Raw genomic sequence first — 19,440 nt, forward strand, 5'->3', positions numbered from 1 at the left:
AATGATGTGACATCAGATTAAATGTTGTGGATGGAGATGGTTTTCTTGGGCACCAACCTGTCATTAATCAGCCACACTTAAAACCAATGTCTCCAGTAACAAAACACTTAAAACAGTGGTTTAAATGTTTACTTTTTCTCATTGGTGCATTTAACTAAGACAAAGAACATTATTTCTGTTCATTTTGCATACTCATGTAATTGTTACCTTTTTTCCTTTTGTTTCATGCTTCATACATCTCTGCTACAATTTGCAGTTGGAGGCTTTGTTAATAGAAATGCAAGATCCACAATCTGGCATCAAAACACAAATTCAGAACATGCCGGAGGGCAACATCCCACATACAGTGGTTGGTAAGTCTGACATACTGGACAATAGAAGGCAATCTCAAATGTTAGGTTTTCTTTATGTGTTATTACTCCATTTTTAATCAGCCACCTTTATTCCTACCTTTGATGTTGGAAAACAGTCACAACAGCAGTCCAAGAAGATGACAACAGAAACTGCCATCCTAACACTGTAGAGTAGGCCTGTCAGATCGGCAGCCCACAGGATGGATACGTCACACCCAGGTCACGCCCACCCTGGCTCCACAAAAGCAAAAAAATCACAATATAGAATAGAATAGAATAGAATTTTATTGGCCAAGTGTGATTGGACACACAAGGAATTTGTCTTGGTGCATATGCTCTCAGCGTAAATAAAAGAAAAAGATTACATTTGTCAAGAATCATGTGGTACGACACTTAATGATTGTCATAGGGGTCAAATAAGCAATGAAGAAACAATCAATATTTAAAAAAATCTTAGGATACAAGCAACAAGTTACAGTCATACAGTCCTAAGTGGGAGGAAAAGGATAATAGGAATAATGAGAAAAACTAGTAGAAATAGAAGTGCAGATTTAGTAAAAAGTGTTGAGGGAATTATTTGTTTAGTAGAGTGATGGCATTTGGGGAAAAAACTGTTCTTGTGTCTAGTTGTCTTGGTGTGCAGTGCTCTGTAGCGACGTTTTGAGGGTAGGAGTTGAAACAGTTTATGTCCAGGATGCGAGGGGTCAGTAAATACTTTCACCACCCTCCTTTTGACTCATGCAGTATACAGGTCCTCAATGGAAGGCAGGCTGGCAGCAATTGTTTTTTCTGCAGTTCTGATTATCCTCTGAAGTCTGTGTCGGTCCTGTTGGGTTGCAGAACTAAACTAGACAGTTATAGAGGTGCAGATGACAGACTCAATGATTCCTCTGTAGAACTGTATCAGCAGCTCCTTGGGCAGTTTGAGCTGGTGCAGAAATAACATTCTTTATTATGCTTTTTTGATGATGTTTTTGGTGTTAGGTGACCACTCTGGCCTGTGACACAATCGAGTTTGACACCCATGCTGTAGAGGAAAAAGAATACAGAGAGGGGCGGCATATAAGTCCAATTAAGTCCAATAAGTCCAATTAAGTCCAATAAGTCCAATTAATAAATAATAAAGACCTGAATATCTGATGTAAGGAATTTAGATAATCTGTTTCTTCTAGAGTAGTCTGCAGCTGACTCTCCACCATGCTCACAGCAACCTTCCTTATAAAAAAATCTTGGCATTGTTGTCTGCCATTTGTAGCCTTTCTTTAATTGTCACACAAAATCCACTAAGGAGATAAAGACAGAGTAGCTGCCTAATACTTTTGATTGGTAGTACTAGAAGCTATTCATTTAAAACCAATTTCAGTATCTGTTTTAAGATCTGACAATGCTAGGAAAAACTCTTCTTCTCTTGCTTCCATAGCTTATTCTCTAGCAAGGGCAATGGAGATTGGAATCTCCATTGCTAAATGACAGTGCCATAAAATGTGACGTCACATGACTGTGACAGTAATTCTAGCACTTCCTGGTAAAGTAAATTCAGCGTGACCATTAAGCAAGGACATCGTTTGGTCACCATTGGTGATCTGCAGACTTCCCAATTGACTTTGCTAGTAGAAACCTGGCAAAGAGGATCAGGTGACTATGACCGGTGCAATATCATAATTGCAAGCCAGGTGCCAAGGGCCCAGATTGAGATTGCATGACTGCAGGGATGTTGCCATAGCAGGAACATAAGATTCAAGACCGAATTTTAAGTACTACTTACTCAGTATTGTGGCAAGTTCAAAAGGTCACTGAATAAGTGGTGGTTAATCAAGGGGAATTTGTATGTGTATGTATATTAAAAATGTACTGTCACTATTCCAAAATAATAATCTCAATATAAGAACTGTAAATTTACCATGGAAGTTAACATTTTAGGCATGGGATAGAGATAATATTCTGTCTTCCAGTTACTCAGAGTTAATCACAGAAAATTAAATCTGTAATGATAATTTTGTAGTAAGTAATATAAGATATAATATCTTTTTCTTTAGAAAATCTAATTTGACTGTTTACTTTTCCAGGAGACCCATTTGTATATCTCTTTTCTTTTAATATATACAGATTGTTCCCTTTATTGTTGTTTTACACCATCTATTGCTTGTCTCCTCTTCCCTTCTAGCTTTCTATCCCTTTCTTAGTAAAGAAATATGTAATATTTTATTTGACAACCCGCTAAAGCATTTGGGAATTCTGGGAGCTGAAGTCCACAAGTCTTAAAGTTGCCAATGTTGGAAGCCCCTGCCCTAAAGTAACTATCTACCATCATTTCATCACTCTTGTTCTAATGCTTATTGCAGGGGTCCCCAAACTGGGCAATTTTAAGACTTGTGGACTTCAATTCCCAGAATTCTGAGAGAGAGAGAGAGAGGGAGAGGGAGAGAGAGAGAGAGACAGAATGAATTGTGGGAGTTGAAGTCCACAAGTCTTAAAAATTGCCAAGTTTGGGGACACCTGGCTTATTGGGTGGACAACAAAGGTCATGATTTTAAGAACTAGCATCATTTCCATTTTTTTTGACTAGCTTAAGAAGCATCCTTCAGCAACAGTCCCACTTCCTAAAGTGTACAAGATTTTATCTGAAATACTTCAGGATTTTCCTTTCCAAACCCTAATCCTCAGATTCCACTTAAAGCCCTCCTGAACCAGCTACCCATGGTTTGATTGCACACATTTTTACAGGCCTTGTAAAGTGCAGCCTGTTATTTGAATCAATTCAGATGCTAGTCCTAAGGAATATTTCTGTCCTATCAACAACATTTTCCTAGCCAGTCATTCCCTTGCAGTATTCTTTCCAGTTCTTTTCCATGGTTCATTTAACTTATGCATCAAATAATGGTATTCTTAGTTCAAAGGCAATTTGATTGATGTTGGTTTTATACAGTAATTGTCTCATGGCAATCTTTCTGTTTAAACAATTTCAGTTGCCCTGCCTACTTATATTTTACTCATTTGTCAATGAAAAAAATACTTGAAATTGTAGAGGCTATATCTTTTAAGAGGAAGAAAACCTAGAAGGCCTCCACATTCCTCTGAGTAGAGTAACAGGTATAGCTTCATGGTGAATTCAGGATTATGACTCTAAGCATCATCTCTTAGGGGGAAAAACAGATGCAGATAAGGTTACCCTAAGCAGGGTCTGAGTGACAGGTTAATCTTTTAATTTCTTCTATTTTGGGAAGCACTCTCCATAATGGGGATAACAGCTCCTAACTGGTGGTGTGTGCCTTTCAAACAATCACATGTCAAGAAAGGGTAGCATTTTGAATTGCATTTTGGCTGCATTTAGAACTGAGCATGAATACATGCCCAGAGAAATGGATGTGTTCCCAAATTCGATTTCTGGTTTAAACATGCCTAAAAATGTGCACCATATTTTTGATTCATAAGTAAGATTTTTTTTAAAAAATTCCCCTTTTTAAAAAAGAAACCAAGAACCTCTTTAAAAATCACAAATGCATCTTCATCATTTTCTATCTACTAGCCATTTCCCATTAATTAAACGTACTTGAAGACAGCATTAATGCCCATTTTATATAAATTCCCTGAATACTCTTTTACTGGCTGGAGTATAAGTTCTAGCCTTTGAAATGTGAAGCTTGTTAGTGCGTTTTATTTTTAATTTCCAAGTAACTCTTTTCGTTGAAATACATGACTGCTGGCTAACCTGCTGTTTTCTTTTGTAGAGGAAATACTATGTTCCCAGTGAGTCACCTTGTTGAGAGAACAGAGCCTAACCCACATTTCCCCATATGCTGCATTATGATTTAGTTTTTCAGCTGAAAGCCCAAGGCAGAGTTCATCTTTTAACAACTCCATGTAGCAAAATATGTGCTTTGGAAATCAGGAGGAAAGGATTTTGTTTGGTCAAAAAACAAGTAGGTTTAAATCATTAAAGACACCATAAATACTAAAGTCTTTAAAAAGACGACGGAATTGAAGTTACTATTAGGCCAAGGGATCATTTGGAGACTGGCACAATTATTTTGGTTAGAATCCAAAATAGGACCAAGTAGCAGGTGTTTTTCTTTTCGTAGTTCATGCCCTTATCCTTTTTCTTACATGTAGTCTTTGACTTAACAACCAGAACTGAGGCCAACAATTATGTTGCTAAGCAAGACAGTTGTTAAGGGACTTTTGCCCCATCTTACAACCTTTTTGCCATGGTTATTGAGCAAATCACTGCAGTTGTTAAATGAATCATATGATTTTTAAGTGAATCTGGCTTCCCCAGTTGATCTTATGTCTTTCTTATTCACAAAGTATCCAAGATGACTTACCTCTCTGTAAATATATCCATTTATTTTCTTTCTTTCTTTCTTTCTCTTTCTTTCTTTCTCTTTCTTTCTCTTTCCCCCTTCCTTCCTTCCTTCCTTCCTTCCTATTAGTTCTTTTGCAAACAAAGCCTTTAGGTTACATCGCCTTCCATTTTTAAAATCAACTTTTGAGACCTTCTGACAAGCAAAGTCAATGGGGGAGCCCAGATTCACTGAACAAACGTGTTACTGACTTAACCACTCAGTGATTCACTTAACAACCATGGCAAGAAAAGTTGTAAAATGGAGCAAAAGTCACTTCAAAACGGCCTTGCAGAGCAGCAAAAACATTGAGCTCAGTTGTGGTTGTAAGTCGAGGATTGTCTGTACTAACCAGGAAGAAAAGTGGGAAGCGAAACACTGGCTGACCTAAAGCTGTTTTTCTTTTTTCTTTGTCTTTGTCCTCCAGGTTGTGATATGCTGCAATGGATTGTGAAGCGTTTGGAGATTACCGACGAAGGTAGGGGCATGCGATTATTTTTAGGTGACATATTTCACCCCTAAAAGTGAATAATTTGGCTTTATTTTCCCCATTGAAAGCAACTGATATATATTGTTTGTTTGTTTTTAAAGAGGGGCTACATTTGGGAAGTATGATTATGAAGTATGGGTTCATCTATCCTCTTCAGGACCGAAGGAATCTGAATCTCAAAGTGGACACCACTCTCTATCGATTCCAGGTGGGTGGATGGGTAGAGCAAATAAGAAGAAAGATAACCTGCCTGCATCATGGCAGGAACTAATGATGCATTTTTATTTTCTTAAAGCTTGTACTTGCTGCCTGTCCATCACAATGCCCCGTACAGTTGTTTCCATAAAGTGTCATGCAGTAAAAATGATCTTAGAAAAGAATGGCAACAAATTACAAATAACCCTTAAAATGGTTAAGAAAATTATTCTAAAAGAAAAGGTAGTTTGGAGTGTGGGGCAAAGGCACTTGTCTGCCCAACTTCTCCAGGCCATACCCTCCAGATGATAAAATTCAGAATTGCCAGCCAGGTTTTCTTGTGGCTATAGTGGCTGGGAATTCTGGGACTTGTAATACAGGCTATGCCACAGTAAAAGAGGGACTACTTTTTTTGCTTTGAGTTCTATCATGGAAATTGGGAAGGAGTAAGAACAAATTGTCTCAGCCGTTTCTAACTCCATTCTCCATGTTTTGCTTCTATCCTTCCTTGGGTCTATTCTTCCATCTTTCATATTGTCTTTGTTATATAACTTAATAATCACAAAAAGGAATACAATTTTGATGGAGTGAATGAAGGATAGCTATTTCAACATAAAAGTGAAAAACAGCTGCAAGCTAATTACAGGCAGTCCTTGTTCAGCAACGGCCTCATTTAGTGACTGTTGGTAGTTAAGAGAGGTGATGAAAAAATAATTTTTCAATGTAATCCCCTCTTTTATGACCTTTGCAGGTCCTTAAAGCTGTAAAGGGGAAGTAAGATGATAAGGACTGTCTTGGTTTCACTTAATAACCAACTTGTCAGTTTTAAATGTGGTATTGACCATATATAAATGTGGTCTGTACCGTATATAACAGTGATGGTGAACCTATGGCACACGTGCCACAGGTGGCACACGGAGCCATATTGGAGGGCACACAAGGTTTTGCCCTATGTCAGCTCCAGTGTGCATGCGTTCGCTAGCCAGCTGATTTTCAGCCTTGGGGGGAGGCTGTTTCAGAATGAGAAAAACAGCCTGGCATGCAAACCGGAAATCCATTTTTCCGAACTTCTGGTTTTCCCGTTTGGCCATTTTGTCACCATCCCAGGCTTCAATGAGGCCTGTGTGCAGGTGCAGGGTGCGGTTGGTGGTGATTGTGTGCATTCTCAGGGGCAGCATGGGGGGGCACGTGTTTGGGGGGAGGGAATGGATTTGGGCACATACATGCACACCCTTTTGGCAGGCAAACCAAAAAAGGTTCACCATCACTGCTGTATGACATTTTCAAATACTAACAGAGAATCTACAGTTTAAAGCTTAATGAATTTTCCTAATGTTATTACAGATAGTCCTTGATTTATGACCACACGTGGGTCATTCATGCTATTGCGATAAGAATTTCTGTTGTTAAGCATGGTAGTTAAATGATTTGGGCTCTATTTTAGGAGTTGCTTGCCATTAAACAAATCAGTGCAGTTGCTAAGTGAATCGCATAGTTCTTAATTGAAACCAGCTTCCCCCATTGACTGCTTGTCAGAAGCTGGCTAGGAAGGTTTGGCGGGACCCAGGGGAAGAGCCTTCTCTGTGGTGGCCCCGACCCTCTGGAACCAACTCCCCCCAGAGATCAGAGTTGCCCCCACCCTCCTTGCCTTTCATGAGCTCCTTAAAACCCACCTCTGTCATCAGGCATGGGGAAATTGAGATATTCCCTTCCCCCATGGCTTATAAAATATATGCATGGTATGTCTGTATGTATGATTGGTTTCTTAAATTGGGGTTTTTTTTTACATTACATTTAGTATTAGATTTGTTCGTATTGTCTTTTTGCTGTTGTTAGCTGCCCCGAGTCTACGGAGAGGGGCGGCATACAAATCTAATAAATAAATAAATAAATAAATAAAGGTTGCAAAGGGCAATTGTATTACTCTGGGACCCTGCAACCATCACAAACACATGCTGATTGACAAGTGCCCGAACCTTGATCATGTGCCCATAGGTATGCTAACAATGGTTGTAAGGGTGGGGACCACTTTTTTAAGGCTATACATTACTTTTTTTCAATGCTATTGTAACTTTGGGCACTAAACAAAAGGTTGTAAATCGAAGGATCACCTGTATTCTTAGCATCTTTGGCTTTACCTTCACACTTTTCAGCTCCCCACCTCCACCATTGTTAGAACATTAATCAAAGTTTTCTTAAATAATTGGAAATAATAGGGAAGACATATGTTGAAATGAATTTTAAAACCTCTTAAGCTTTATTGACTAGCGGTGATATTCTAAATATAAGAATGATTTAGAAGAGTTGTTAAGAAAATTATCAATAACTTGATCTGTAGATTTTGTCTTTCTACAGACACCCTACTTTTGGCCAACGCAGCATTGGGGAGCAGAAGATACAGATTACGGTAAATTTAACATATCACCTCTCTCTTTTTGGCGAAACTTCAGTGTCAGCAGAAATCACATAAAATCAAAATGTCCTCTGTTCTAATAACTTTGATATAAGGAGTCATTTAAGGAGAAAAAAACATTCTTCTCTTTAAAAGGGAGTCTACCCCATTAGTTACTTTTATGTAAAATGTTATTTTAAATAACTATCTTTACCCTTCCCCACTCTCTTTCATCTCTATCATCTCTCTCTCTCTTTCTCTTTGTTTCGCCTAATTTATCAACTCAGCTACTGTCTAAGCAGGGTAGATTTCAAAAGATTCAAGCTAAATTTTAGTCATTAATCATATTCATTTGGCTTTTACGGTTGTGCAATAAAGTATTTTCTCTTTTTTAAAAATATTCCCAGCCATTTACCTAGCAAAGAGAAACATTAAGAAGAAAGGAGCTCTAGAAGATTACGAAAAGGTAGGAAGATTTTTTTTTCTTATGCAAGACTCTAAGCATCTTAACCCGTAGCATTATTTAATACTTGGTAAGGTTACCAAGTCAGATTATTGAGATACAATAAGCACATGAAGGTTAAGAACATGCTTGTTTACTTCTTTTATTTATATGCCACTTTCTCCTCAAAGGAAGCCAGAATACTTTATACGAGGAAGAAAAATCCTAAATCCATTAAGAATAAGAATTTTGAAAAGTGTTCAGAAACTTCAGATCGTGCAGAACGCAGCCACGAGAGCCATCGTGGGGCTTCCAAGATTCGCTCACGTTTCTTCAACACTCCGTGGCTTGCATTGGCTGCCGATCGGTTTCCGGTCACAATTCAAAGTGTTGGTCATGACCTTTAAAGAAGTGATTTTCAACCTTTTTTGAGCCGCGGCATATTTTTTACATTTACAAAACCATGGGGCACATTGGTGGGGGGGGGGGGGGGGCGGCTAAAAAAAGTTTGGACAAAAAAATTCTCTCCCTCCCTTTTGCTCTATTTCTCTCTCCCTCTTTCTCTCCCTCTTTTTTTCTCTCTCCATCCCTCCTTCCTTCTTTCCTCTTTTTTGCTCTGTTTCTTTCTTTCTCCCTACTTCCCTCTATGTCTTTCTCTCTCCCACCTTCCCTCCCTCTCTTTCTTTCTCTCTCTTGCTCTCTCTCTTGCTTTCTTTCTCTCTTGTTCTCTCTCTCTCTCTCTTTCTTTCTTTCTCTTGCTTGCTTTCTCTCTCTCTTGCTTGCTTTCTCTCTCTCTTGCTCTTTCTTTCTTTCTTTCTCTCTTTCTCTCTCTCTCTTTCTCTCTCTCTTGTTTTCTTTCTCTCTCTGAGCTTCGCGGCACACCTGATCATGTCTCACGGCACACTAGACGAGTGGGTCACATTTATGTTGGTTGCAATGTCACAGGGTCATGTAATCCCATTTTATTTTATCCTTGGTGCATAAAATCACTGTTGCAACTGTTCATCACATCCTTTGTTGTAAGTGCATAATAATGTTGCCTTTGCTGGTTTCTCTCTCACTGATTTTTTTCCAGGAACATTATAGCATGTTGAACAAACGCATCAACCATAAGTGGGATTTCATTATTATGCAGGCCAAGGAGCAATACAGGTAGAAGACATTTTTTAACTGAGGATATATGGGTAGTCCTTGACTTACAACCATCCATTTAGCGATAGAAGTTACAATAGCACTGTAAAAAGTGACTTGTGACCACTTTTCACACATGGCTTTTGCAGTATCATCATAGTCACGTGATCAAAATTCAGAATGTTTGGAAACTGGCATGTATTTATGACAGTTGCAGTGTCCCGGAGTCATATGATCACCTTTTGCGATCTGACAAGCAAATCAATGGGGAAACTAGATTCACTTAACAGCTGTGTTACTAGCTTAACAACTTCACTTAATAGCTGTGGCAAGAAAGGTCATAAAATGGACCAAACAAGTCACTTAAAAACTGCCTTGTTTTGCAGTGGAAATTTTGGGCTCAATTGGGTTGTAAGCCAAGGATTACCCATATTTTGTTTGAGCAAAGGAATAAGTAATAAGCAACTGTGGATGTTCAGTAGCAGAGCAGTTTTATTTTGAAGGGTCATAAAAAATTGACCTGCCTCTGTTTTTCCTTTGAACCTCATCATTAATAACGGACTTGCAATTTTTTGCACATAAATAAAATTCATGGGCAATGGTCTTTCCATGTCCAAATTCATGGCATGTACAGTATGTATGAGAGGTATAAATGTTATTTTCTTTCCCTGTATTGGGATCTTTACACTGATAACTGTCTTAGGAGAACTTTTTTTAGTGACTGGCCATAGCCAATTTCATAGTATGAAAGTAAAGTTTGTGGTTGGTTTTTCTCATTTTAATCTAGAACTCGTAACCTTAGATCCCTAGCTGTAAAATGGGGATAACACAATCTACAAAACATTTACCACCTTCTTAGATCACTAAGGATGGACTATTTCTGCTGTTTAGAGAAAAATATGCAAAGAATGATCCCTGACTCCAAAAAAGGGTATTTATACAATGAAGTGGTAGATTTTTCTCCATCATATGTATTAAAGATCTTCAAGAAAATTCCATGCCATGTTTATATTATTTCCTGTTACAATGTATAAATAATCCCAATAAACAATTATATAATCTCCTGTTTTTGATTTATTTCTTTAAAAAAATATTTCTTGGATTTTGCAGTGCAGGAAGGGAACGGCCGAAAGAAGACCGATATATTTTGGATTATCAAGAGAAAGCCTACTGGTTGGTGCAACGGTCTCCTGTAAGCAAAGTAGATTTATAAATAAATGTGTTTGTGCTATAACACCAGATATTTACAATGCACTGTAATAACTGGAAGCCAAATTACAGGCATGTCTTGCCTCTAAGCACATTCCCTCCCCGATGTCACTCAATGGGACAACTTTATTCTTTTGTGTTAAAATGAGTTTGAAAATCAGAATGAGTCTCATGAGTCATTGATTGTCAAGACTATCCAAAGATAAATTCTAAATTGTCAAGACCATCCAAAGATAAATGAGCCGGGGTGGCGCAGTAGGTAGAGTGCTGTACTGCAGGCCACTGAAGCTGACTGTAGATCTGAAGGTCAGCGGTTCAAATCTCATCACCGGCTCAAGGTTGACTCAGCCTTCCATCCTTCCGAGGTGGGTAAAATGAGGACCCAGATTGTGGGGGCAATATGCTGGCTCTGTTAAAAAGTGCTATTGCTAACATGTTGTAAGCCGCCCTGAGTCTAAGGAGAAGGGCGGTATAAAAATCGAATGAATGAATGAATGAATGAATGTATGAATAAATAAATAAATAAATAAATAAATAAATTGATGACCTAAACAGCAGCACAACACACAAAAGGGGTAGGTAGTTTTCTTTATTAGAGACACACACACGGAGACACTTATCATTAAAATGCTTTAAAAATGCAATGGAACATATTGGGCAACTAGAAATCTCTAGCATGTTTGATCTTGGGCAAATACTTCAGCATATTCCCATGTGATGTTTAGAATGTTTACGTCCATTAACATTATTCACCAAGTATTCTGAGGGTGTCCCCTTAGTCATTTGAGATCAAGGGGGCATGGAAATTTTTTCCTTTCCTCTCTATGTGGGAACTATGATTGGAAGATTACAAGGTCTGAATCTAGTAGATAACCTCCACTAGGAATGCCATCTAAAATTATATTGTACTAGCATACCTGGGCACGTGTTGCTGTGGCTCAACCTTGGAGGTCTTGTAGTGTAACCCCTTGCTCAATTTTTATTCAGAATAAGAATTGGAAGTAACCTTGGAGGTCTTCTAGTCGAACCCCCTGCTCAATTTATTCAGAAGAACAGAGTTGGAAGGGATTAACATTAGAGAGCAGGGTGATATTTGGATCTCTCTCTCTCTCTCTCTCTTTCCCTCCCTGTCCCCCTGCCCGTTTTAAGAGACTGGCTTGACTCATCTGCCAAAAGACGGTAAGAGCAGCCTACCTTGCATGCAATACTTAGGAGGCAATCCAATCTATGGTTCCTTTATGTTCTGAGTAGAGTTTCCTGTGGCAGTTGAAATAATTGCCATCAGCCAATCAAAATGCACCTCCTATGTTTGTCACTAGTCTCCATGCCAAGCAACTCCCTGTTTTTTCACCAGCCAATCAAAACATGGCTCCTATGTTTTTCTCCAGCCAATCCTATGTTTTTCACCAGTTTTTACTTGTCACAGGTATGACATCTATATAATATAGATATATAAAAAGGGCTGTGATCGAACACTGTAGAAAAATTTCAAAACGATCGATGAAGAACTTTTGGGGATTTGACGTCCCAAACAAATGTGCATTTACATTTTTATTAATATAGATTAATAATCCAATAGAATTTAAGATGGCAAGACAATGTATGATATTATATTTTATAACGTTTAGCCATGGTTAGCCCAGAGTCCTATGTATAGGTAAGTCCTCAATTTAAAACCATTTCTTGAGTCATTGCTCACTAAACAGCCCTGAAAAAAATGACTTATGACTGTTTTTCATATGTATGACCATTGCGTCATCCCCATGGCCATGTGTTCAAAATTCAGATGCTTGACCACTGGCATGTATTTATGACAGTTGCTGTGATCCCTGTTTGTGACCTTCTGACAAGCAAAATCAACAGGGAAGCAAAATTCACTTAACACCAACTTAATAACTACAGTGATTCATTTAACAACTCTGGCAGGAAAGGTCACAAAAGGGGACAAAACTCACTTAATAACCATCTTGTTTAGCTATGGAAATGTTGGGTCAATTGTGGTCATAAGCTGAGGACTATCGGAAAATGGTGGTTTTAATGATTACGTTAGTACGTAAAGGTAAATAATAAATGCTGAACATTTGTGGTGGGGATTGAGGCATTACAGATATGAGTTATTAATTTCTCACTATTCATGGGTTACACCTGCATCCTCTGATATGCATTGTGAATAGGTCTGCATTGCTTATATTTGTTTGCGTGAACAAAGCTCTTGTAGTTTGATTCCTATTTGTACAGGGTTGCAATTGTAATTTCGCTCAAAACCAACCAAAGTTATTGCCCAAAGCCTCCAAATTAAATACAGGTTTGTGGAATTTCTACCTCTTTATTATCTAATTTTCCTGCAATTCATCTTCCATGCCTTGAGCTGCTCCACGGGATGCTTTTGGCAACTTTTCCACGCTGGAAAAAAGACATCAAGCTGGGCACCCAAAACAACAGCACGGGTTTCTGCTCTTTGGGAGATGTTTTTGGCAGATGCTGGGGGTTGTTTCCTCAAGCAGTTACTACACAGATCACAGCAGGCCTTAGGACTCTGATAGTTGCCAGGGAGCTGCATTCCCTAATCTCAAATCATAATCAAAAGATCCACTTTTAATTGTGCACACAGTGTAAAATGGCCACGGAGAGCCCAGCAGTTAACAGACAGAAAAGTAGAAGCCTCCAGCAAATGTCAAGCTATAATTGGAGCTTGACTTGGGGGTGGGGGAGTGGGGAGGAAGTACCATCTGTAGATAAGGTCTACATACTGCAAACGCCCCATTGGGTCCCAGTTCGTCTTTCCTGCTGAAACCCCTTTAATCCATGACAGGCTTCTTTTTGGATCTTTCTCTTTCTTGAACTGTTACACACACACACACGCACACGCACACACACACACACACACACACACAAAAGATAGCACTGGCTGAGGTTTAATTATTGATGGCCCAATTTCAGCAGACATCACATAGCAGATCCAAACTCAGCTGTGCTCAGAGCAGATGTGTTAGCGATACCAATCTGTTTATTATGTCAAAGTGTTCCTTTCTCCAATGGATGCTGTTGCCCCCCCCCCCCCAAATGAGTCAACTTCCCTTGCCCAGATTTTGCATGACTGTGTAGAAAATTGTTCCTGCTTTATTAGAGTTGCCAAATGTAGCAATGGATATTTATTTGTTTCTTTGTAAAATTTATATGCTGCCCAACTCCAATTGGACTCTGGGCTGCTCACAATAAAAACAATCATGACACCGGACCAGAATATCTCCGGGACCGCCTTCTGCCGCACGAATCCCAGCGACCGGTTAGGTCCCACAGAGTTGGCCTTCTCCGGGTCCCGTCAACTAAACAATGTCGTTTGGCGGGACCCAGGGGAAGAGCCTTCTCTGTGGCGGCCCCGACCCTTTGGAACCAACTCCCCCCAGATATCAGAGTTGCCCCCATCCTCCTAGCCTTTCAAAAACTCCTTAAAACCCACCTCTGTCGTCAGGCATGGGGGAATTGACATTTTCCCTCCCCCTAGGCTTATAAAATTTATGCATGATATGCTAGTATGTATGATTGGTTTTTAAATTGGGGTTTTTTAAATTAACTTAAATATTAGATTTGTTTACATTGTATTATTATTGCTGTGAGCCGCCCCGAGTCTGCGGAGAGGGGCGGCATACAAATCTGATTAATAAATAAAATAAATAAATAATTAAAAACAGTGTAAAAAAGATGGGTTACAATAACAACCACAATTAAAAACAATATAAAATTGCATTTATAACTCTTAGAAACCATATATATTCTCAATCATTCATGGTCCTAGGCCCGCCGGAAAAGCCAGGTGCTAACAGCTTTCAGGAAGATCAATAGGGTGGGGATAATGTAGATGTCAGCTAACCAACTAGCATCTGAGAAATAAATTGCAATACACACAGAAAGTTCAATTTCAACTCAATTTATTCAATTTATTAGATTTGTATGCCGCCCCTCTCCAAAGACTCGGGGCGGCTCACAACAGTATTAAAAACAGTATAACAATGGAACAAATCTAATAATAAGCCATATATTTCATAACATTGATACATAGAAAAAGGGAAATCTGCTCCTGCATCTTTTAGGCCCATGTATTACTGTGGCTATATTTATTTATTTTACAAGTAGTCCCCAATATACACAACTGAACTCCAAATTTCTGTGGCTAAGCAAGACAGGCTAAGCGAGTGGGAGTGTTGGTCTAGATCAGGGGGACTTCAACTTCCAGAATTCCTCAGCCAGCTCTCCTGACTGAGGAATTCTGGGAGTTGAAGTCCGCCAGGCTTAAAGTTGCCAAGGTTGGAGACCCCTAGTCTAGATGACCAAGGTCCAACTCAAATAAATAAATAAATAAATGAATGAATGAATGAATAAATAAATAAATATTTAAAATAAAATAAAATAAAAATAAAATAGAATAAAATAATAAAATAGAATAAAATAATAAAATAAAATAAAATAAAATAAAAAGTGAGCCAGGAAAACTGCATCTGAGTTTTGCTCTATTTTATGATCTTTCTTGCCACAGTTATTTAATGATTCACTTTAATTATTCAGTTAATAATACGGTGGGTAAGCGAATCTGGCTTGCCCATTGACTTCGCTTGTCAAAAGATTGCAAAAGTGATCACATGACACTGCAAATGTCATGAATACATTTCAGTTGCCAAGCAATTTTGATCACATGTTCCAGGGGGATGTTGCAAAATGTTGGATGTTTGTGGGGAAATGGTCATAAGTCACTTTTTCAATGCTGTTGTAATGTTGAACAGTCACTAAATGAAGGGTTGTGAGTCAAGCACTGCCTGTATACAAATTAATTTTTAAAAAACAATGTGGCATAAATACATCTTTTTTACATTTTGTTTTCTTTCTGTATTATAGCCTGGGATGCAAGACACACTTGACTATGGGCTGGATAGAGCGATAGATACCTGTGAAAGTAAGGTAAACCAGGTAAGCTTTAATAATATTCTAATTATAGAATTGTAAACTTACATTGTAATTGATTTTATTATACAAATGGGTTCAGTTACTGTTAAACATTCATATATATGTTCATGGAGTGAGTGGCGGCCTTTTTGTCCTTAGATCCTTAGACATGGCAGGAATCAGTCTTCATCAGAAAATCTAGTTAATCCCTCTTTCAAATGGACTGTGAGTCAAGCATATCAAATGAAACATTTTTATTTCGTTTATACTTTTTATACCTTTATTCAAAATATCTGGCCATCCACCGGAACTCAGGGAAGATTGCAACCTCTCTCCTATGACTGTCAAAAATCAAAATGTAAATAGATGGGGGATCTCACCATAGATCACCATCATTTTAAAATGGAAAGCAAATCTTGCACACAAACTCGTCATGATATAAATAAAAGCTCTAGTGTATTTTTCACCTGAAAAAATATGTTTTTTTTCTTTGCAAGGGGATTTTTAGTTTTCTTTCTATCCCCCCCCCCTTGCTTTTTTCCGTCCTTTGCTTTTCATTGTGTGATGCGTTGATAAGGCACAACAGATTTTAAAGAAACTGGGGAGGAAGAGGCATGGCTAACTTCACAGTGCTATGGGTGTCTCCCGTGCTCCACGGGAAACCCTGAATCCCAGCTGTTTGGAGACCTGTAACTGAATTGGAACCAGGTCAGATCTGCCCTGGAGGGGCAGTGAAGAAGAAAGGCACCAGTCAGTGGTCTGGGTGGGGGAGACCTTGCAAATATAATAAGTATAATACTGCTGGGTAGGCCATGCCATTCACATCATAGAGCTTTCTACAGAGAATGGCAGAATGAGAGAGATGGAAAATATTGGCAGCTGAAGAGATATTAATAGGCCAGTGAAAGTCTTGTGGAAGATGAGACTTGCATGATGCTTGGTTTATATCCAACTGAAGACCTTCTCAAGACAGTTCTTGCATTGTTTTCATGTGATGCTTTGCCAGGCTAACAGAGTTCTATTGTGAATCAAGCTCTCGACTGCCGCAGCTCTCAGAATCATAGAGGCAAGTGGCCTTCGTTGCCATGGAAACTGAAGAGGCAACACAAATGAAAGAGTTTAAGACTTAGCTTTTCCCTATAAGAGGAGGTGGTTTCTTGAAAAGACAAGCAAAATAGATCAAGCCAAGTATCTTGAAAGGAAAAAGGTCACCAAGGCAAGATACATTGGATCCTAACCTGGATTCACTGAGATGTACAAGTGGCATAATTTTCCCCACACCTTCCCTTCAACTTCTCTTCTGCTACTCACTGCTTTCAGTGCTTTCAAAATATCTGCTCTTCCCTTAGTAGGGGAGATCTCTTTTTTATGCCAGCCAACACTGTACAGTGACTAAAAAAGCTACGAAAAGTTTGTAAATTTCTAGATTCGGTTCTGGTCATTGGAAGTTTTATTATGCTCAACAATCAGTTCTAAGTATGCAGGGAATAGCAGAAATCAGTGGTTGCATTTAGATTAATTCTAAATGAAAAATAACTAATATAGTAAGATGGTGATGAAAAAAAATGTGGAAAAAAAGAGAAAAATAGCAGTTAAAAAAAGGAAATATAACTTTGATTCAGTAAGCAGTAAATGTATAAGTGTGTATTTTTCTTTTTTCGTTTTCTTGAAAACATTTAATAGATAAACATGAAAATTATGTTTGAAATAGTTAATTAACCATTTCCCTTCTATCTTTTGTTTTCTCTCTCTTTAGTTTGTTTTTCTCCGATCTATATGACCTTCATTCTCTGTGAAGTACTTGTTTGCTTGTCCTATAGAAGACAAATGTGCTGTCATTTTAATGTGAATCTCATCCTACTCAGGTCTCTTTATACATTACTAGATATTTAAACCTGGGAAATGGAAATAAAGTGAAATGAGGGTTGGATCAGCTGCTCTATAAACATTTGAAACTTTTTAAACATTTCCTATGGATTAGCCCGCATATTGTCTTTGCTAATGGACTGCAACTCAGTTGGAATTTCATGGTAATTGTAGTCTAGTGCAGTGATTTTCAACCTTTTTTGAGCTGCGGTACATTTTTTACATATACAAAATCATGGGGCACAATGAGGGGGGGGGAATGGGGGAGCTAAAAAAGTTTGGACAAAAAAATTCTCTCTCTCTCTCTTCCTCCCTTTCGCTCTATTTCTCTCCCTCTTTCTCTCTCTTCCTTCCTTCCTCTCTCTCTCCATCCCTCTTTCTTTCTCTCTTCCTTCCTTCCTCTCTTTTTTGCTCTTTTTCTCTCCCTCCTTCACTCCCTCTCTCTTTCTTTCTTTCTCTCTCTCTCTTGCTTTCTTTCTCCTCTCTCTCTCTTTCTTTCTTTCTCTCTCTTGCTTTCTTTTGCTCTCCCTCTTTCTCTCTCTTCCTTCCTTCATCTCTCTCTCCATCCCTCTTTCTTTCTCTCTTCCTTCCTCTGTTTTTGCTCTCTCTCTTTCTCTCTCCCTCCTTCCCTCCCTCTCTTTCTCTCTCTTTCTTTCTCTCTCTTGCTTTCTTTCTCTTTTTCTTTCTCTCTTGCTTTCTTTTGCTCTCCCTCTTTCTCTCTCTTGTTGAGCTTTGCAGCACACCTGACCATGTCTTGCGGCACACTAGTGTGCCACGGCACACTGGTTGAAAAACACTGGTCTAGTGCAGTGGTACTCAACCTTTCTAATGCAGTGACCCCTTAATACAGTTCCTCATGTTGTGGTGACCCCCAAACATAAGTCTAATGTCAGTTTTCCCAACAGAGCTTTAAGCTGATTGCCAGAAATTGTCAGAGGGACACCCCCATTGTAAATGCCTGATTGGTTGGATTGTAAAAATATGTTCCAAGGCACCACAATAAAAGCTTTAGTTCCTAACGCCATGGGAAATTTGTCTTCTCCTATGGTCTTAGGCGATCCCTGTGAAAGGTTGTTTAACCCCCAAAGGGGTCCCAACCCCCAGGTTGAAACCACTGGTCTAGTGGAATAAGTAACTGTCCTATCAAATTAAATAGTTTGCATAAGCAAGCCAGATGCAGCGTCCATCCTGGCACACCCTTTTATTGTCTTGAGTATGAGTGAACAGTTTCCTATTCCTTTGGAGACGGGTCTTCCCAGCAACAATAATATACTGACACAGCCTGAAGCTCATTGGCAGCCTTTCCTGAAACACTTATCAGTTTCGACTTGTGCATCTTTACACTTCCTTTTGTTTATATCCTTATTGATATGTGGCTCTTGGATAGTTGACTCATAGCAAAAGTAATCCTTTTCCAAGCATGAATCAGTCATCTGAACAAGAATTATTGAAGTGAACAAGATTTATAGATTACTGAAATTTCCACAACTTATTTCCCACTAAAATAAATTTATTTTCCTAAGACATGAGGGCAGAGACATTTGTCATTTCCTTTTAGTGTCTTTTTTGAATACAAGCAACAAGGTGGATCTTTTAACTGATAAAGGATGAACTTGCTGGCACTTGTTTACAAAGCTGTTCCGTGAAACTGTTAAGAAGTGGCCCTTAAAATTGTCAAGGAAAAAACATCTTCCAAGCAAATCTTCATAATTAATTGCAATACTGTGTTTTTAAATTATTTTTTAACTGGCCTGCCACAGATTTATTATGCCATTCTATAATGCACTATCTACAATAATAAAATAGTACCAAGTGATATTAAATAAGAAAATATATCTAAAATTCATCTGTTATTTCTTGAAGCCTATTTCTTATATAACAATTTTTTTCTGAAGTGCAATAATAACTTGGAGGTGCTGTTTCAAAGACTAGTAGTTCTTCTCTTTATTATTTTCTCACTGTTTCTTTACATTTGTAAAAAAGAAAAGTGGGATGTCTTAAATATTTCCTGTATAAATAAAAGCATAAAACAATTAATGGCCTTGTAGCACGAAGAAACATCTGATTCTAACAATGTTTTAATA

At 38.4% G+C, this 19,440-nt stretch overlaps 1 protein-coding gene across 3 annotated transcripts in view; it reads left to right on the forward strand.

Annotated features, from left to right (window-relative positions):
- RGS9 (regulator of G protein signaling 9) overlaps positions 1–19,440 on the forward strand; it is a 49,422-nt gene that overhangs the window by 15,184 nt on the left and 14,798 nt on the right. For 2 of the 3 annotated variants that reach the window (XM_070740296.1, XM_070740298.1), the window contains exons 2-9: positions 257–353; positions 5,121–5,171; positions 5,285–5,391; positions 7,734–7,785; positions 8,178–8,236; positions 9,288–9,364; positions 10,454–10,535; positions 15,443–15,514. In XM_070740296.1, coding sequence (XP_070596397.1) covers positions 257–353; positions 5,121–5,171; positions 5,285–5,391; positions 7,734–7,785; positions 8,178–8,236; positions 9,288–9,364; positions 10,454–10,535; positions 15,443–15,514 — 597 coding nt within the window. The remainder of the gene's footprint in view (positions 1–256; positions 354–5,120; positions 5,172–5,284; positions 5,392–7,733; positions 7,786–8,177; positions 8,237–9,287; positions 9,365–10,453; positions 10,536–15,442; positions 15,515–19,440) is intronic. The other variant, XM_070740297.1, reaches the window with a different exon arrangement.

This window comes from Erythrolamprus reginae, chromosome 2, assembly GCF_031021105.1.
Source record: "Erythrolamprus reginae isolate rEryReg1 chromosome 2, rEryReg1.hap1, whole genome shotgun sequence".
Classification (NCBI taxonomy): Eukaryota; Metazoa; Chordata; class Lepidosauria; order Squamata; family Dipsadidae; genus Erythrolamprus; species Erythrolamprus reginae.